Source organism: Mirounga angustirostris, unplaced genomic scaffold (assembly GCF_029215605.1).
Source record: "Mirounga angustirostris isolate CCGP_5_RB_7025 unplaced genomic scaffold, mMirAng1.0.hap1 SCAF_2, whole genome shotgun sequence".
Lineage (NCBI taxonomy): Eukaryota > Metazoa > Chordata > Mammalia > Carnivora > Phocidae > Mirounga > Mirounga angustirostris.
In genome coordinates, this window is record NW_026991710.1 from 186,288,429 (window position 1) to 186,309,118 (window position 20,690).

A 20,690-nucleotide genomic window follows, 5' to 3' on the forward strand; every position below is an offset into this window, starting at 1 on the left:
ACTGCAGTGAACATGGAAGTGCATGCACCTCTTCGAGATCCTGATTTCAATTGTTTTAGGCATATATTCAGAAGGCAGATCGTTGGATCATATAGTAGTTCTATTTTTAATTTTTGGAGGAATTACCATACTACTTTCCATAGAGGCTGCACCATCTTACCTTCTCACCAATAGTGCACAATGGTTCCAGTTTCTCCACATTTTCTCCAACACTCATCTTTTTTTTAATAATGTCAACTATTTGATAGTAAGTCAACTTTTGATAGCAAGGAAGATTTGGAGACTCTCTTTTATTCTCTGGCTCTCTTGTAAAGAAAGGTGAAGTAGGAACATTAGCTTTTCTGCTGAAGCTGTGTATTCAACAAACATTTATTAGCACCTACTATGGGTCAGATCTCATATCAGACATGGGAAATGGAAAGTGATTAAGATGGGCCTCGCCTTTAAGAAGCTTAATGTCTTTAGAAGCCCTGCATTGCAATAGTATGAAATACAATGTGTATTTGGAATGCAGTGGCATTGTCTCTCCCAGAAAGGACACTTGATAAGTGATTGTGGTATGGTTGGTATGTGCTAAACTAGGGAAATGCACATGGTCCTATAGAAAAACAGAAGAGAGGCATATAACCTATCCAGGAGAGTGGGGATGCTTCCCAGAGTAGGTAATAATCAGATTCGAAGGCTATGTGGAGTAGGCTAAATGAACCATGAAGATGAAAACAAAACTATCACCCTCATTATGATGAAGCTCATTGGAGAAACAGATTTGGTTTGTAGTCAAGTGAACTTGCTAATACTCTCTGCCCCATACCCCACCTCACCCCAATCTAGGCACTGACAGTGTTCCAGAGGGAATTTGGGGTCTACAGAATAGGAATACCATCTCACACTGGGCATGACAGCAGAGGGAAGAAAAGGCACAGAATCCCCAATCCTTGGAGTTTGTTAATAGAATAACTACACCTAATTAAGAAATGCGGATCGGGGTGCCTAGGTGGCTCAGTTGATTAAGCGACTGCCTTTGGCTCAGGTCATGATCCTGGAGTCCCGGGATCGAGTCCCGCATCGGGCTCCCCGCTCAGCAGGGAGTCTGCTTCTCCCTCTGACCCTCACCCCTCTCATGCTCTCTCTCTCATTCTCTCTCTCTCAAATAAATAAATAAAATCTTAAAAAAAAAAAAAAAGAAATGCGGATCAATGGCTTTCAAATACCAGTAAGGATAAAGGAAGAGTAAGGAGTGGGGTAGGAAGATGAGAATAATAGAGAATCTCTCCACATGAAAATAAGAAGGGTACAGCCTACGTATTCCTTTCTACCACCACCCTAAGATCAAACCATCATCTCTCATTGGATTACTGTACTAGCTTCTTAACTAGTCTCCCTACTTTCACTAAAATCCAAGCCCCACACGCAATGCTATGGACTGAATTGTGGTCCCCCTCCTCCGCCCCACCGCCGCGCCCCATATTTATATGCTGAAGTGCTAACCCCTAATGTGACCATATTTGAGGTAAGGAAGTAATTAAGGTTAAATGAGGTCATAAAGTTGGGACCCTGATCGGATAGAATTAGTGTCCTTATAAGTGAATACATCAGAAAGCCCATTCACTCTCCCAGGCAACTGAGGAAAAGCCACTTGAGGAAAGGCCATTTTATGTTCCCACCAGCAATAATTGAAGTTTCCAATTTTTCTACATCCAGCCAACACTTGTTATTTTAGATATAACATAAAATGGTGCAGCCACTGTGGAAAACAGTTTGATGGTTTCTCAGTAAGTTACTTCACAGAGTTACCATATGATCCAGCAATTTCACTCCTAAGTATACCCCAAATAATTGAAAACGTGTTCAAGCAAAAACTTGTACATGGATATTCATAGCAGCTCTATTTAAATAGCTAAAAGATAGAAACAACCCAGATGTCCACCAACAAATGAATGAATAAACAAAATATGGTATATCCATACACTACATCAAAAACTAATGATGTAATGTATGGTATTAACATAACATAATAAAAAAAATTAAAACATGAACCTGATCATATCACTCCTCTGTTTAAAATAAAAATTAGACTCTCCATTACGGCCTACAAGGTCCAACAGTATTTTGTGTCTGCCTGCCTCTTCACCCTCATCTCTTACCACTCTCTGCCTCAATCTCTGAACTATAGCCACCTTGGGCTTCTTACTATCCTTTAAAAATGCCAAGGGCATTCTCGGGGGCGCCTGGGTGGCTCAGATGGTTAAGCGCTGCCTTCGGCTCAGGTCATGATCCCAGGGTCCTGGGATCGAGTCCCGCATTGGGCTCTCTGCTCCTTGGGAGCCTGCTTCTCCCTCTGCCTCTCTCTCTCTCTCTCTGTCTCTCATGAATAAATAAATAAAATCTAAAAAAAAAAAAAAAAAATAAAGGTACATTTCTTTAAGGGCGCCTGGGTGGCTCAGTTGGTTAAGCGACTGCCTTTGGCTCAGGTCATGATCCTGGAGTCCCTGGATCGAGTCCCGCATCGGGCTCCCTGCTTGGCAGGGAGTCTGCTTCTCCCTCTGACCCTCCCCCCTCTCATGTGCTTGCTCTCTCTCATTCTCTCTCTCTCAAATAAATAAATAAAATATTTAAAAAATAAATAAATAAATAAAAAAAAAAAAAAATAAATAAAAATGCCAAGGGCATTCTCAACTCAAGGCCTTTACATATGCTGTCCCCAGACCTGATGGCTGTTCCTGCCCAGCAGATCTGTTTTCAAATAGGCCTCCTCAGGAGAACCTTCCCAAAGAACCCCATCTAAAGAAGTCCCACACATTCATATATACCTTTTAGTACTTGCTATCTCATTACGTTGGTTCATTGCCTTATAACCTCCAAAACTATCTGCAATTCATTGTCTGCTTTATACTGTGTTCTCCCAGTAGAATGTGAGTTTCATTAGAGTAGGATCTTTGTCTGTCATGTTCATGTTCACTGCTGTGTCCCCAGTAAGTGTCATGGTTTCTGGTACAGAATATTTAACAAATATTTGTTGAATAAATTACTTAATACATGAATGAATAGATGAATTCTAGGCCAAAGAAGCATCACTGTCAAAGACATATCAACAGTAAGCAGTTTGGTGAGTTCTGTTAGTCAAGAAGTGTTACTTGGCTGGAGAAAGGGTGTCTGGTCAAGAGTGTGGAATTTGAGGCCAGAGATCTGGTTTGAGGCAGAGCAGCTAGGCCCTGTGGGCTAAGCTAAGGAGTCTGATATTTATCCTGGAAGCTACTGGGGAGTCCCTGAAGAATTTTAAACAGCTAAATAAGGACATGATTACTCTTCTATTTTAGAAAAGATCACTTCAGCAGCAGTCTGCAGAGTGAATTGGAGGTCATGAAACCAAGGACAAGGAAAGAAGTAAGGAGTTTGCTAGTCATTCCAGGAAGAATGTGAGGTGCCTGAACTGAAGGAACAGACCTAGAGACAAGGGTTTTGATACAAGAGCTAGTAATGTACTGAAGCAATCCATGAGACTAGTGAACAGTCATATATTACGGGTAGTAGTTGAGGGCAGGAGTGGAAGACAACGCTCAGATTTGAGCCTCGAATAACTCTCCTGGTGATGATGCTGCTCTTCATCAGAAGAGGACAGAGGAAGGGAAAGGAGCAAAAGATTTGAATTTTGGACAAGTTGAGTTTGAGTTTCTCTGAGAGAAAGAGTGGAACAGACACTTCAACATCTGGATCTCACGTCCAGAAAAAGAAAAATAGTAGTAATCAGATATAAACTTGATTGAGGGAGGTAGGCTTTAATTTTTAAGCAGAAAAAGCTATGGGTTTTAATGAAAACACTTAATGAGATTCCAAAACATTGCATGAGCCTCACTGACATTTAAGAGGTAGTTATAAAAGGGGCTTTTTGAAAGAATTAAGAAGGAACATCCAGTGATCCATGTCAGAGAAAATCCAGAATATTGTGGTATGGCAGGGAGGATGAACAATTTTAACAGAACACCTAGGCCCAGAAACTTCACTGAGTTTGATTTTAATTTGTACCATGAACATCCAAGTCTATGTCTAAACTTAGTGATTTCATTATTCTAGGGGAACAGCAAGTATATTTTCCTTACAGACAGCTTTCCTGTAGACTGAAGACTTTCCCCCCAACCATTATCACCTGGGCCAGGACTTAGAATCTACAGTGTTCATTTCCTTTACGGTGTCACCAAAAAACTTGGGAAAATAGGACAGAAGTACTAATTTGCCTCCACTCCACAATGTGTCTCCCACATAAAGGAGGCTGAGCCTATTATTTTAGAGTCGGGATAATATTTTCCACGTAATTTAAATATGCACTACATAAATTATTCATTAGTTATTTTTTCATCTTAAATTAAAGAATTTTTTAAAAAGAGAAAACCAGACACCATTAAGATGACTATATATGGGACCCAGTTCTCTCGACTTAATTGACATGTCGAGTATAGAACACACACATTTTATTTGTTAGGAGGCGAGCCATGACTCCCAGTGGTGAAACAGGTGGAAATGCTCAAGGAGATGGCCAAAGCGTCTGTGATAGATTACATTCTAGCATTAATGCTTCACTTCAAACCTCCTGAGTGACTAAACCCAGGCCAGGCATTCAGCCATCTCAATCTAGAGCTCCCTGTACAGTCCCCAGGGTTTCCACTGACTCCATTCTCATCTGAAATGTTTTTATAAGGATGATAAACTGACTCCAAATAGAAAAGCCCCAAAACACATGTTCTCTGTTACTCAAGAATAGGTTCAGATGTGTTTTTATTGTAAATATGCATCCTGGCTCTTCTGATTGCTCTCTAGTGTCATTAAATATATGAAGGTACGTCTATAGAGAAACTGAGGGCAGTTAACCCTATCAAGTAAAATACTATTCAACTGAAAATGAGGCCTTTGATTTCCTGAGACACATTTAAGTAGGAATTTCTAGGATCCAGAAAGCAGCATAAACAGGCTGCAGTGAGTAAGACTGACTTCAGCTTTCTGGGAAGTCCATTTCCACCGTGTTTTGTGACGCTACCTAAGTCCCCACAGAAAACGAAACTTCAGTGTGAACAGAGCTGCTGGCCTTTAAGTGACCTCAGACAGTCTACAGAGGTTGTCAGAAGCACTCTGGGGTCAATAAACCTTAGCAAATGTGCCTTAAAAGGCAACATGGAATAGCAGAAGATTCAGGAAGAGGCAGAAAGAGGCCGGTCTAGGGTTGGAGCCAGCTCTGCCACTTACTGGATGTAAGATCTCAGACAGATTCCTTATCCTCTCACAGAGCTGAGAGCCTAGGATAATAATATCTATTTTGCAGGGTTGTTTTAAGAATTAGAAACAATTAGCATGTTAAATGTTCAGCACAGCGCCTGACCCATCATGGTAGCTCTTCTGATCAAGTTTACTTTCCCAGAATCAAAAACAGGTGACTAGTGCATGAAGAAAGAAGCATCTTACTCAACCGGCCAGTGGCAGGAAGCAACATGCCCTCATTCAGCTTGAAGTCCGCCCAGACGACAATCCAGTAAGGATGAAAATGCTAACGTTAAGCTGCTTCGAAGGGAAACATGTTAAGCTCTTCCCTACTCTGACCAACACCCACTCTCTCTCTCTCCTCTCTCTGTCTCCATCTGTCTAAAGGATTCTGCAGTTTGCAAAAGTGCGAGCACTAAAATGGCAGCCACTGGCAGTAACAGAGGCGGGTGCCCAGGAAAGGCCTTTATTTGATGCTCAGCCCACACTGCCTGGGTTCATGTTTCCAGCATACTAATGATTCCCTGGATTGTTATTAGTTAATTCAGTGCAAGAAGTGGGAAATCTCAGTGACATTTCAGAGGGGAATACCAAATGAACTTGAGCTGAACCATCACCTCGTCCCAAGGAGTGTGACGACGTGGGGATGAAACAAAATAGGCTCCTGCCAGCACTGAAGGCGGACACAAAGCATGGAATTCAGTGTGGCTAATTCCCCAGAAGAGATTTCACAAGGGCCCAAATCCTCCAAAGCATGAAAACCACATGGATTCCTACCAAAGAGGAAGTCAGACACAATGTGTGGAAGGGCTTGGGAGCACTGGCTGACTGCCCAGGCCCTTGGATGCATAGCTTTGCACAGCCAAACCAGCAAGTACATGCAAATACAGCAACAGCAAGGTAAAACTGAGGGAGATGAAACTGTAAACAATGGACATAATGGCAATTGTCAAGGAAGGTACTTCTGGTAGGACTACTTAGAGGAAAGAATTTATAAGGAAGAGCTAGCTTCCCCAACCAATAGATCTCAAGACCAAAACCTGTTTCTACCTACCAATAATAACTGACCACTTCCTCAGTGCCTAGCACTGGATGGCAGTGGTGGTAGATTCTAAATAAATATAGCCCGTGTCCTAGAGGAGCCTATTGTCTAGTCAGCAATGCAAAAATAGCTCCATGAGAACGTCACCCATGTGAGATTATGTGCCTCTCAAAGTTCAGATCCATGCCCTGTTGCTTTGTGTAACCCCAGCACCCACTGCACTGCCAGGTGCTCAGTTAAATTGGAGAATAGCCAAGTTTAAAACTGCGATATATTGACTAGAAAGAAGTATTAAATAAAAACAAACTTTCATGTAGATGCAGGTGGTCAATCATGTCTTTCCAGAAAATGTGAAAAGGGAATGCGATGTGATAGAGAAAAGAGAACATTTCAGAAAGGAAGAACAGCACATATAAAGATATAGCATTTAATTACTTTTTCTAAATGTGTGGTCCATAGACCACCCACAATGGATTTGACCCCAGAAACTGAATTCAAATATCTTGTGAGTGGAGCCCAGAATTTGCATTTCTGTTAAGCACCTAGGCTCTTTTAATGCTCATCAAAATGCAGAACCACTGGCTAAGGTGATCTCAGACTTAACAAAGACACACTCTTCCCTTAAAGACAGGCAGAAAGGAAGAGAGGTAGGGAAGGAAGAGAGGAAAGAAGGAAGGAAGAAAAAGAACGGAAAAACATCGAAATGTAGGAACCAAGATGGGAAGGGGAGTCAGGGTCCACTTGGCCAGGCTCTGCAGTGACTGCTGTGTGATGAGGAAACCAAATCTGAATACAACCACACACATGTCACAGGATAAAAGGCCCTCCAAGCCCTTCATCAGCAGAGTTGGCCTCTATCCTAGGGATAAGAAAGTGCTGTTACAGGTTCCTAACCAAGAGAGTGACAGTATTTCAATCTGGCAGTAGTCTCTGAGGTAGAGAGAATGGGAGAGATTTTTGGCAAGGAGATAATCTCAGAACACTTACCACCATTAAGAGGTGAAGGCACTGAGTGCCTGAAACAGTCATGCAGCATTTAAAATGAAGACAACTAGATAATCAGTTGGACTGCTCATACACGTTAATTTATGGGAACTCCATGTACTCTAAGAAGAAAGGGGTCTGTCCTCTTCAAGACTTAGACCTCCACCTCTTGTGTCAATCCCCCAGTGGTGCTTCACCCACATCCCTCTCCCTCAGTTCTTCCAAATCTTCTTCCCTCTGACTTCAGCAAACATCAGTAAGCTTCCTATTTAAAAAAATAATAACGAAGTTCTTTCCCTTGGCCTGCATTCCTTCCACTGACACCTTTCATTTACCAATTCCTTGAAAAGGTAGTCTGTATTCACACCCTCCTCCCATTATTCTTCAAACCATGCAGTCTGCTTCTGTGTCACCATTTCTGACCCTCCTCTGAGACCCAGAAAATCACAATTACCAGATCTAATAGCACTCACCATAGCTCTACCCTCTACCCTCCACCTACCTGTGATATTTGCTGTCTCTCCTTGAATTCTTCTCATTTGTCTTCCATGTCACCTTTAAATGGTTTCTTTAAACATTTTATAAGAGGAAAACCATCTTCTTCTACTCCTGCCCTTGAACTGTTACTGTTTCTGCTGTTTCTCTAAGTTTAATCATTAATCATCTTCGTGTCATCAGTTTATTTTCTATATGTACAGGTCTGATTCTACTTTTTATTTGTTCATCTATTCATTTGGGGTTTTTTTAGATTCCACATAGCAAAATCATACAGTGTTTGTCTTACACAGTCTGACTTATTTCTTTTAGCATGATATCTTCTAGGTCCATCCATGTTGTCACAAATGGCATGATCTCATCCTTTTTAAGGTTGTATAATACTCCATTGTGCACATGTGCCTGTGTGGTGTATGTGTGTATATATACACACACACACCATTTTTTTCTTATCTATTTGTCTATCAGTGGACACTTAGATGACTTCCATAATGTGGCTATTTAAATAATCCTGCAATAAACATAGGGGTGCATATATCTCTTCAAATCAGTGTCTTTGTTTTCTTTGGGTAAATACCTAGTAGTGAAATTATTGTGCCAGTTTACATTCCCACCAACAGGACACGAGGGTTCCTTTTTCTCTACATCCTCACCAGCACTTTATGTCTTGTCTTTTTGATTTTAGCCATTCTGACAAGTGTAAGGTGATATCTCATTTTGATTTTGATTTGAATTTCCCTGATGAATAGTGATGTTGAGCCATCCTTTCATGTGTCAGTTGGCCATCTGTATGTCTACTTTGGAAAAATGTCCAGTCAGGTCTTCTGCTCTTTTTTTTTAATCAAATTATTTGTGGGTTTGTGTTTTTGTTTTTGTTTTTGGTGTTGAGTTGTATGTGTTATTTATATATTTGGGTTATTAACCCCTTATCAGATATATCATTTGCAAATATCTTCTCCCATTCAGTAGGCTTCCTTTTTGTTTTGTTGATGGTTTCATTTGCTGTGCAGAAGCTTTTTGGCTTGATGTAGTCCCAATAGCTTATTTTGGCTTTTTCTTCCTTTGCCTTAGGAGACATATCTACAAAAATGTTGCTATGGCCAACGTCAGAGAAATGACTGTCTGTGTTCTCTTCTAGGATTTTTATGGTTTTAGATCTCATCATATTTAGGTCTTTATTCCATTTTTAGTTTGTTTTTGTGTATGGTGTTAGAAAGTGATCCAATTTCATTCTTCTGCAAATAGCTGTCCAGTTTTCCCAGCCCCATTTATTGAAAAGACTGTCTTTCTCTCATTGTATATTCTTGTCTCCTTTGTCATAGATCAACTGACGATTTAAGTGTGGGTTTATTTCTGGGCTCTCTACTCTGTTCCATTGACCAAGTTCCGTTTTGTGTCAGTACCATACTGTTTTGATTATGACAGCTTTGTATTATATCTTGAAATCTTGAATTGCAATACCTCCAGTTTTGTTTTTCTTTCTCAAGATTGATACGGTTATTCAGGGTCTTCTGTGATTCCATACAAATTTTAGTATTATTTGTTACAGTTCTGTGGAAAATGCTGTTGGTGTTTTGATAAGGACTGTATTAAATCCATAGGTTGTTTTGGGTACTATGGATATTTTAACAATATGAATTCTTCCATCCCTGAGCATGGAATATCCTTACATTTGTTTGTGTCATCTTCAATTTCTTCCATCATTGTTTTATGGTTTTCAGAGTACAGGTCTTTTCACCTGTACTTTTGGTGTACTTTAAATGGAATTGTTTTCTTAATTTCTTTTTCTGCTACTTTGTAAATTAGTGTATAGAAATACTACCAATTTCTGGGTATTAATTTTGTATCCTGCAAATTTACTGAATTCACCTTTTAGCTCCAACAGTTTTTTGATGAAGTCTAAGTTTTCTATGTATAGTATCATGGTCATCTGCCAATAGTGACAGTTTAACTTCTTCTTTACCATTATAGAGGTCTCTTATCTCTTTTGTTTGTCTGATTGCTGTGGCTAGGACTTCCAGTACTATGTTGAATAGAGTGGTGAGAGTGGACATCCTTGTCTCGTTCCTGACCTTAGGAGAAAAGTTCTCAGTTTTTCCCCTTGTCTTGTTCCTGACCTTAAGAGAAAAGCTCTCAGTTTTTCCCTGCTAGGTGTTTCATAGATGGCCTTTATTACATTGAGGTATGTTCCCTCTAAGACCACTTTGTTGAGAGGTTTTTTTTTTTATCATGAATGTATGTTGAATTTTGTCAAATGTTTTTTCTGAATCTTTTGAGATGATTAAAGGATTTTTAGCCCTTGTTTTATGTGGCGTATCATGTTGATTGATTTGTGAATATTGAACCATGCTTGCATCCCCAGAATAAATCCCACTTGATGGTGATGAATGATCCTTTTAATTTATTTGCTAATATTTTGTTGCAGATTTTTGCATCTATGTTCATCGAGGATACTGGCCTATAGTTTTCTCTTTTTTTGTGGTGTCTTTGTCTGGTTTTGGTATCAGGGTAATGCTGGCCTTGTAGAATGTATTTGGAAGCCTTTCTTCCTCTTCTGTTTTTTGGAATAGTTTGAGGAAAATAGGTATTAGCTTTGTGAGTACATCTGGTCCTGGATTTTTTTTTTTTTTAAAGATTTTATTTATTTATTTGAGAGAGAGAGAGAGAAAGAGCACAAGAGGGGGGAGCGGGAGAGGGAGAAGCAGACTCCCTGCTGAGCAGGTAGCCTGATGCGGGACTCGATCCCGGGACTCCAGGATCATGACCTGAGCTGAAGGCAGTCGCTTAACCAACTGAGCCACCCAGGTGCCCCTGGATTTTTTTTTTTTTTGTAGTTTTTGATTACTGATTCAATTTCATTACTGGTAATTAGTCTGTTCAGATGTTCTATTTCTTCCTGGTTCAGTTTTGGAAGATTGTGTGTTTCTAGGAATCCATTTTGGAAGAAGGAATCTTTACTCACATATCTGGTGTCTTGTCTGGGGCTACCAATAATAGTACCAACATGTGACTTGTAGCTTGGCCTTTCTCACAGCATGGCACCTCAGAACCTTCACATGGCAGCTAAACACTTCTGTCCCACGTGTTAAAATCAGTAGAAAGACAGCAATTACATCACCTTTCCTGACCTCACATCAGAGGGCACACAATGTTGCTTCCACCATATTTTATTAGAAATATAAGAGTCACACATCTGCACAATTCCAAGGGGTTGGGATACAAACTCCACCTCTCAAAATGAAGAATGTCCAAAAAATGTCCAGCACTCACAGCAATAGATTCTGCTATCACTCCAAAATACTCATCTCAAGCCCAGATCTCTAGATTTTTATATCCAACTGCTCTATATTTATATATCAAATTGCTTACTGTACTATTATCACTACTAATAATAGCAAACAAATAAGTAAAGCTCTCACTATTTGCAGATGACATGATATTACATATGGAAAACTCTAAAGACCCCATCAGAAAACTGTTAGAACTAATAAGCAAATTCAGTAAAGTTATAGGATACAAAATGAATACACAAAAATCTGTATTTCTTTATGCTAATAAGGAACTATCAGAAAGAGAAAGTAAGAAAATAATCCCATTTACAATTGCATTAAAAATACCTGGGAATAAATTTAACCAAGGAAGTAAGAGAACTGTATATTGAAAACCACAAAACAATAATGACAGAAATGGAAGAAGACACAAATAACTGGAAAGATATTCCATGCTCATGGATTAGAAGAATTAATACTGTTAAAATGTTCATACTACCCAAAACTATCTAAGGATTCAATGAAATCCCTATCACAATTTCAATGGTATTTTTCACAGATATAGAACAATCTTTAAATTTGTATGGAACCACAGAAGATCCTGAACAGCCAAATCAGTCTTAAGAAAGGAGAACAAAGCAGGAGGCATCACATTCCTTGATTTCAAACTATATTACAAAGCTGTAATAATTAAAACAATATGGTTTTAGCATAAAAACAGACACAGATCCTTGGAGCAAAATAGAGAGTCCAGAAATAAACCCACATATATATGGCCAATTAATTTATGATATAGGAGCCAAGAATATATAATGAGGAAAGGACATTCTCTTCAATAAACAGTGCTGAGAAAACCAGACAGTGACACATAAAAGAACAAAACTGGACCACTACCTTACACCATATACAAAAATTAACTCGAAATGGATTAAAGACTTGAACATAAGACCTAAAACCATAAAACTCCTAGAAGAAAATATAGGCGGTAAGCCCCCTGACCTAGATTTTGGCAATGATTTTTAATCTGACACCAAAAGCCAAAGCAACAAGAGTAAAAATAAACAAGTGGGACTACATCAAACCAAAAAGCTTCTGCACAGTGACAGAAACCATCCACAAAATGAAAAGGCAACCCACTGAATGGGAGAAAATAACTGCAAATTATTTATCTGATTAGAAGCTAATATCCAAAATATATAAGGAATTCAGACAACTCAATAGCAAAAACAAACAAACAAACAAAACCCACAAGTAATCCAATTAAAAGTGGGCAGAAAATCTGAAAAGACATTTTTTCAAAGAAGACATACAGACAGATAGACAACAGTTCCATGAAAAGATGCTCAGTATCAATAATCATCAGGGAAATGCAAATCGAATCCACCGTGAAGTATCAACCTCACACCATTCAGAATGGGTAGTATAAAAAGGCAAGAAATAACAAGTATTGGTGAGAATGTGGAGAAAGGAAAGCTTTTGTACTGTTGGTGGAATGTAAATTGGGACAACTACTCAGTATGGAGGTGCCTCAAAAAGCTGAAAATAAAACTACCTTATGATTTAGAAATTCCACTTCTGGATATTTATCTGAACAAAACAAAAACACTAATTTGAAAAAATATCTGCTCCCCCATGTTCAGTGCAGCATTATTTACAATCACCAACTACAGAAGCAACCTAAGTGTCCATCAATGGATGAATGAAAAAAAGAAATTTTGATATGCATGTGTGCATATATACATATATGGAATATTATTCAGCCATAAAAAATAATGAAATCTTACCATTTGTGACAACATGGATGGACCTTAAGAGCATTATGCTAAGTGAAGTAAGTCAGACACAGAAAGACAAATACCATATGATCCCTCTTATATTTGGAATTAAAAAACAAAACAAAGTGAAACAAAAAGGAAAGTAAACCAAGCGCAAATTAGTGATTGCCAGAGGCAGGGAGTAGGGAGGTAAGGGAGAACAGATGAACTGGGGGTTTTTTAAGTTTAAACATAATTAAATAAAACAAAAACAAGTGTTAGAGACTGGCATATGCCTAAACTCCCAACAATCAGGACAAACAAATTAAAGAGATAAAAGGATAAATGCATGAATCTCTTCACCCTGGGCTCCAAATGGGGAGGTTGGGAATTTAGGTGAGCAGGGGAGGCTGTGGGTGTCCTTAATCATCATCAGAGAAGGGCTACTACACATGGCTACATCTGTGACATGATACACATCATACTTCTATGATATTATAGTCAGTTCTCATTATTCACATTAGTTATGTTCTATAAAGCTGCCGCAAACACCAAATTAGCAAATACTGAACCATTGCTCCCAGGGGAAATACAGGGTTAGGTTCCTATGACCTTCTGGTCACAACATTTTCATTAACCAGTCAACACATAACCTTGTAAAGACCTAATAACTGCAAATTCTAAGTATTTTGTACTTGTTAACTCATATAAACCTCATAATAACTCCAGGGGGCAAGTACTATGGTAATCATCGTTTTAATAAAGATGATAGATAATCTGCCAAAGATCATGCAGCAAGGATATCATTCAGGCAGTCTGGTTCCAAATTTTAGTTTTATAATCAGTATACTATATAGCAGATATTCCACAGGTATTTCAAATCCAGCATTACCAAAACTGCTTCAATCTGCCAAACCCTCATTAAAATAAAAATATCTTGCTATACTTCTTAGATATTTCCTCCTTGTTAATAACTCAAACATTCACATAATACCCAAATGAAGAAGTCTGAGAGCCACCCAAATGACCTAACCTCACTAATTCCCCATGTGAGATCTGTCCTCAGATTGCATCAATTAACCTTCTTAATGATTCCCATGTCTGCCCATTCGTCTCCACCCCCACTGCCCAAATTGACATCTTCCTCTGTAAGTTTTAACTGGACTCCCTGCTTCTTATCTCTTGCAACCGTGATTCATCCTCCCAATGTCCAAAATGATGTTTGTAAAATGCAAATCTGATTATTATACATGTTGCTTAAAACTCTTCAAAGGATCTCAATAAGATAAAATCAAAATGTCAGTTAACAGATGACATCCCTCTGATATGGTCCCTGACTACTATGACCCTTTTCTCCTGTCCTCACCCAGAATGATAAGATCTATCCATACCAAGTTACCTGCCATTTCTTAATTTGCCATCTGTTTCTTTCCTCCCTGCCACCGCACATCCTATACAGTTTTTTCTACCTTGAGCGTCCTCCTTCCTTTGCCCCTTTCAATTCCCAGTCACCTGGAAAATTCTTATTTACCCGTCAAAATCCAGCTCTAATATCCCTTCTTCTGGAAACACTGCTTGGTACCTTCCCTAAAAAGAGTTGATTACTTCATTCTTCATCAGTGTATAGAACGTTGTCCCAGCACTTACCCCATAATGCGGTCATGTTTTACATCTCCACCTCCCTTGTTTTATCACTGACTCCTAGAGGACAGAAAGTGGGCCTTATTCATCATTGCATTCCTGGTGCCTGACGTGTCAGAGATGCCCAGTGAATGCTTGTTGAATGAACGAACAAATGAATAAACCACAATACATAGTGACATTTGGCATACAGAAAATAAAGAAGAGGAAAAATTTACAGCATCTATTCTACAAACCTGGAACAGTAGTAGAAAAATGAACAGAAATGAGAAAATTGAAAGGCATTGAAAGGGACCAGGAAATCAGCTTGTGGTGACTAAAGAAAATGATGGGGTTGGGTTTGAACAGGTTGGATTGTATATGTACCAGTAGGTGGTTAGAAAAACAAGATCAGAAAATTGATGAGAGTTCAAGGTTAAAATTGTAGGTTTGAGAATTAAACTAAGAAGATGATTTTTTTTTACCAAGAGTTTTCCAGTTATATAAGAGTAGAATGAACAATTTTTATTGACCCTCCTCTAAAAAGAAAATGTTCAAGAACTTTCTAAACCTGGCTTAAAACAATAATCATGAAAGTCATATTTAACAGAATCATAAATTGTTTATCGTAATCCCTTTTTTTTTCAGGTGGTCCTTCTGTTTTTATCTCTACTATCATAATTCTTTTTTTTTTAAGATTTTTTATTTATTTATTTGACAGAGAGAGACACAGCGAGAGAGGGAACACAAGCAGGGGGAGTGGGGGAGGGAGAAGCAGGCTCCCCGCAGAGCAGGGTGCCCGATACGGGACTCGATCCCAGGACCCTGGGATCATGACCTGAGCTGAAGGCAGTCGCTTAACCAACTGAGCCACCCAGGCGCCCTTTACTATCATAATTCTTAAAAAAGGGAAATATAAAAAGAAAATATATGGAAGGGTCATCCAGAAAGCACTTCTTAGAATAGTACCCAAACCAGAGGCAGAAACATCTGAGAGTGATCAGGCTCGGGCCACTGCTTCTTCCTTAGAATTCTCCCTCACAGCTATTCCCGCTCCTACTCTGACAATCACCCCTGAACGCTTTCCTGCTGACCTCAGGGAACAGTAGGATATAGAAAAACTGCCCATTTCATGTCCCTGATCTCCATTCTCTCTGCAAAGCCCGAAGAACTCATCAGCTATTATATTAATGTTGTACAGATGTTGCTTATATCTAAATGGCACCAAAATGACATGTAAAAAGGCAGAAAACAAAAAGCATATAATCAACTGGTTATATAAGCCAGCTAATGATGTGAGGTGATGTATAAAAGACTGATTATTGCAATTACACCATGCCAAATATCTTGTCTGGTTTTTTTTCTTTCTGAAAAAAAGACTTTTCTGACCTTTATACCTACACCAGGCAGACAGGGATGTCAGGCAAACGTGGGTTTGTGATCTTACACAAACTACTCAACTTCTTTTTTTTTTTTTTAAGATTTTATTTATTTATTTGAGAGAGAGAGAATGAGAGAGAGAGAGCACATGAGAGGGGGGAGGGTCAGGGGGAGAAGCAGACTCCCTGCTGAGCAGGGAGCCCGATGCGGGACTCGATCCCGGGACTCCAGGATCATGACCTGAGCCGAAGGCAGACGCTTAACGACTGAGCCACCCAGGCGCCCCAAACTACTCAACTTCTAAGAAATTATTCCCTCACCTGAAGGGGAAAAATAGGAATAAGAATAGCATTCTCACGGACTTGCCACGAGGATGAGGTGAGGAGCGCACAGCAATCCCCACACCACCTGGACCCAGAGATACTCAGTGAACGCCTGCCCTCCGTTTCCTCCATGTGCTTTCATCTGGTCTGGGGGTCCTCTTGGACCACCTTGCTCCACTCAGCACCCTCCTTCCGTCTGAAGGCCCACACAGGACACTCTCACCTCCTAGGTTTCTGCTACACTCACCTCCCATGTGTCAAAAACCAACTTTAGAGACTGACTTTGAGGGAGGTGACAATTGCTCCAATCAAAATTAAACTATATATATACTTTTTAAAGATTTATTTATTTATTTGACAGAGACACAGCGAGAGAGGGAACACAAGCAGGGGGAGTGGAAGAGGGAGAAGCAGGCTTCCCGCGGAGCAGGGAGCCCGATGCGGGGCTCGATCCCAGGACCCTGGGATCATGACCTGAGCCGAAGGCAGACGCTTAACGACTGAGCCACCCAGGCGCCCAAAATTAAACTATATTTTGAGCATAATGATGAATCATCTTCTCATGTGTACTTTTAGATGGTTCCTTGGATCGAGCATGACATTTTCACTTTTACATTGTTTTGTTTTTAAAAAATAAATTTTGAATATATTCGTATATGTATTAATGCATATTATATATACCCATAACTATAGGTGACTGTAGGTACTTACTTGCAGAAACGCTTGATAATTATTGATGCTGTGCCAGGCTCTGCGCAGAAGGAGCTCATTGAATTCCCAAGGTATAAGCCTACGAGAGAAGTACAATGAGTACTCCTGTTTTACAGATGAAGAAACTGAGACTTAAGGACGTTAGGTAACTTCACTAAGGTCACACAGCTAATAAGTAAATATCAGCGCACTCAAAATTGCTAAGCAACTAACTGCTTTTGGTTTATTTTAACTGGAGACCTAGAAGCTGTGGTTTCAGTGCTTTTAACTTTGAATGGATGGAGCGCGCTGCTGAGCTCCAAGTGGAAGATAAACAGGAGGACAGGTGTTACTTTAAGGGAACACTAGGGCTGTAACCCGAAGCCTCCTCGAGCGCCCGCCGAAAGGTCTGGGAGGCTGCCCCCAGCCGGTGTCGGTCTGTAAACTCCCGCGGGTCTGGCGCGTCTCTTTCTTCCAAAGTTGGAGCTCTCCTTGGTGGGAGGGGGTGGGGAGGAGGGTAGGCCAGTGACGTCACTCGGAGCGGGGATAAATCTCCCCGGCCGAAATCTGGGCCAGGGCACTTTCCGGGGAGTGGAGTGGCTGTCCGGTCCGGGGACACTTGCCGTGGGCAGGGCCGCCCCTCACTGCGCCCCGGCCCCTGGGAGCCAAGGCGCTCCGGCTCGAGGCGGCGCCAAGAGCACCATGCCCCAGAGCGTGGTCCTCCCGGGCCCTGCGCCCTGGGGCTTCAGACTGTCGGGGGGCGTAGACTTCAACCAGCCTTTGGTCATCACCAGGGTAGGTGCTTTCCGTTCTTTCGCTGCAGGTGAGGGGCGGGCGAGCGGGGGGTCTCCCCGGGTTGGAGAGCGGCCAGTGAGCCCCGGATGCGCTGGGTGGGTCCTCGGCTTAGGGCGCACAGTTGGAGGGGCGGCTGCAACTTGGCAAACTGAAGCTGGGAGGATGCGGAGCAACTTAGAGAATTTATGAAGTCAGCTCCAATGGTCTCTGTCTGCATCCTCTCTGTCCCCAGCAACTTTCTAGGAGAGTTGAACGGACAGCGTGATTCCTCCGGGCTCAGAGGGGGCCAGGCTGCGAGGGCTGGGGGGCCTTCTGCCTTCCACCCGCCCCCCGTTTCCTTTCAGGAACAAAAGAAACGAGGTCCCAGGAAGAAGGGAGGAATGACTGACAGTGGTGGTTGTTCCTCGGAGCTAGACGCGCACCTGAGCGCTTTTCTCCTATGGATGAAAATTTCAGCACAGTGCTGATCCCAGGGCACAACCTGGGTCGGCCAAGTTGGAACCGCTCGTATCAGCCCAGACGGGGAAAATATTACTAATGTGTTTTCCTAGGTTTCCAGGCATTTTGAAAAAAAATATTTTCCAAAGCTGGGAATTTGGCTTAGGAATCATCACCTATAACTCAAACTACAAAGAAAACGCGTCATAGTTTAGTTTACCTGGTGGAAAGTCACCAGTCAGCCTAATAACTCTGAAAAACAGTACTTTACTGTAAGAGCCAAGTTTTCCTTACTTAATATTCCCTAGAGTATTGTCTAATTAGAAAAAAAGAATAGAAGAAAAAGGAAATTTGGGGATTTCTGTCCTGTCAGTAAATTTCTAGTTGGTCTAGTTGATTTTTTTTCTGACACAGGTGTTTGTCTTAATAGAAAATTATTGTTATTTCAGTTATCAATAAAAGGCATATTAAACATAATCTAAAAGCATAAACTTTCAGAATATTATACTTTCCTTATGTTTTCTTTTTTTCTCACTGCTTATATTGTATTTTATAAATGTATGCTTTATAATTTGATTTACTCATATAGATTTTTGAACAAGGCAATACTTTTTAAATTCTGTTCTACTTATATATCTATGAGATTTGGGAACCAATGTCTTTTTAAAATATCTCAAAACATGTACTGTACATGCACATACCATGGAACATTTCATGCTTTGTTTTACATTTTTCAAAAACATATAAACACATCTGACGTGTGTTTTTGTATGAGACATGAAAACCTAACATACCCCCAAAATGTTCCTAAGTAAATTAAGGAGAAAATGGTTCAGTGATCTGGGCCAAGCATTGAATGCCTTTTATGGATTTACCAACCCAGTTTCCATGATCTCTACTAAGAAATATTTTTAAAGTTTCTGAAGTATAGTTTTCTTTTGTTTAGACTAAAGGAAAATAAGCTTTTAATCCTAACAAAGGATAAATCATATTTATAGTAAATCCTAAAAAAATAATTTTGTCACCAAAACCTTTTAAGTGATTTATAAAAGAAATATCTTGCTATTACTATGTAACATGTCAATATGATTAATCTTATGTTTGAAATGTTGAGGTGTTGACATTATAAACAATGTTTATTTTAAAGCAGTACTTACATATTGCAGTTGGACTACAGGAACTATTGGCAAATGTATTTGATACGACAATTATTATTTGGGAAGCCAGTTCTTATCTGAATTTCTAATTCATTACTAATTTATATCCCTCATTTTGACATAGTTCAATAATAATGCATGAAGCTAAGTGATGATTTCATTTGACTATGCCTTTTCTCTTCAATTAATTTAACTCAAGAATAGCAGGTAAAATTCAACTATTTTGTATTCCAAGTGTCCTCCAAACCACGCACATAACAGGCTCATGCTGAATATATGAAAGCCTATTCCCTTGAACTTTTTGTCTTAGTGTACACCGAACTGAGAATGTTTCCACTGAAATTATAAGAACAGTAAAAAATCACTTGTAAAAAGACTAAAAGATCTTTTACAAAACTAATTATCAGGGTTGTAATTAAATAGTAAAATTCTATTACTTTTATAATTGTTGTATTATATTAAAAGGTAGTGAGTAAGATTGCATGTATATTATTGTACTCCTTTGCTTGCCATGAATGTCTCTTAGCCCTTTATATGCACTAACTCACTTAAACCTCACAATAATTCCAAAAGAGTAGCAGTAGTAATATCTCTTTTTGCAGATGAGAGAATGAGGCCTCAAGAATTTCACTAACTTGCTGATGGTCACAAAAGGTGGGACAGAACTTGACACTCGTTCTACCTTCCTCCAAAACCTGCATTCTGAAGTCTACATGTGTAAAACAAAAACAAAACAAAACAAAACAAAACAAAACAAAAAAAACCTGTTTATTGTACAGATCTTTCCAAATAGGTGTTTTGTGCCAACCACTTCATCATCATCTGGTCCTATTGATTCTCTATCTTTAGGATCTACCACTTCCTTTTTTTCCTACCACTGTCCCTATTCAAGCTTCTGTAACTTCACACCTAGCTCCTTGTCTCCCCTCTCCGATTCACTCTGCATATTTCTTACCAGCCATCTTTGGGAAATGCTAGGTGGCTTCTATCCTCCCCATTCTTAAAAATCCTTCAATGCCAACACCAGTTGAGAGAGAATAAAATGTGCGGTCTCTGAGCACATTCACAGCCTTCACCCTCTTCCCAATTCATGTTTCCAACTTCATTTCCTCCCTCTCTCTTCCTTTTCTCTCCCTTTCTTCCTCTCACTTTGTAGATAAGCGGTTGTGTCACCACCCCAGACAACTTATGATTTCTCTACCTGTCTACACCCGCTATCATTTTTCTCCAGATTTCTCCTCCCCACCCAACCCACTGTCCTCTGCTAGGAAACTCAATCAAATACCACGCCCCTAGGCTTCTTCTCATAGTAAGCATTTCATCCATTTGATTACCATAGCTTTTGCCCTACAGCCTCTCCTTACATCATGTCTTGTATCACAGATGTTATTTGAGTACATCTGTATCCCACAAATTCTATGCTCCCTTAAGGCAGGAATTTTAAATTTAGGGGCTACTCAGTGCTGAGCATCATCTATGTTACAGAAATATAGACA

At 39.9% G+C, this 20,690-nt stretch overlaps 1 protein-coding gene across 3 annotated transcripts in view; it reads left to right on the forward strand.

Annotated features, from left to right (window-relative positions):
- Positions 1-17,361: 17,361 nt before the first annotated feature.
- The window catches only part of PDLIM3 (PDZ and LIM domain 3), a 31,728-nt gene continuing 28,399 nt past the window's right edge, over positions 17,362-20,690 (forward strand). For all 3 annotated transcript variants that reach the window (XM_045879658.3, XM_045879657.3, XM_045879659.3), the window contains exon 1: positions 17,362-17,599. In XM_045879658.3, the coding sequence (XP_045735614.1) occupies positions 17,507-17,599 (93 nt within the window). In that variant the 5' untranslated portion in view covers positions 17,362-17,506. The remainder of the gene's footprint in view (positions 17,600-20,690) is intronic.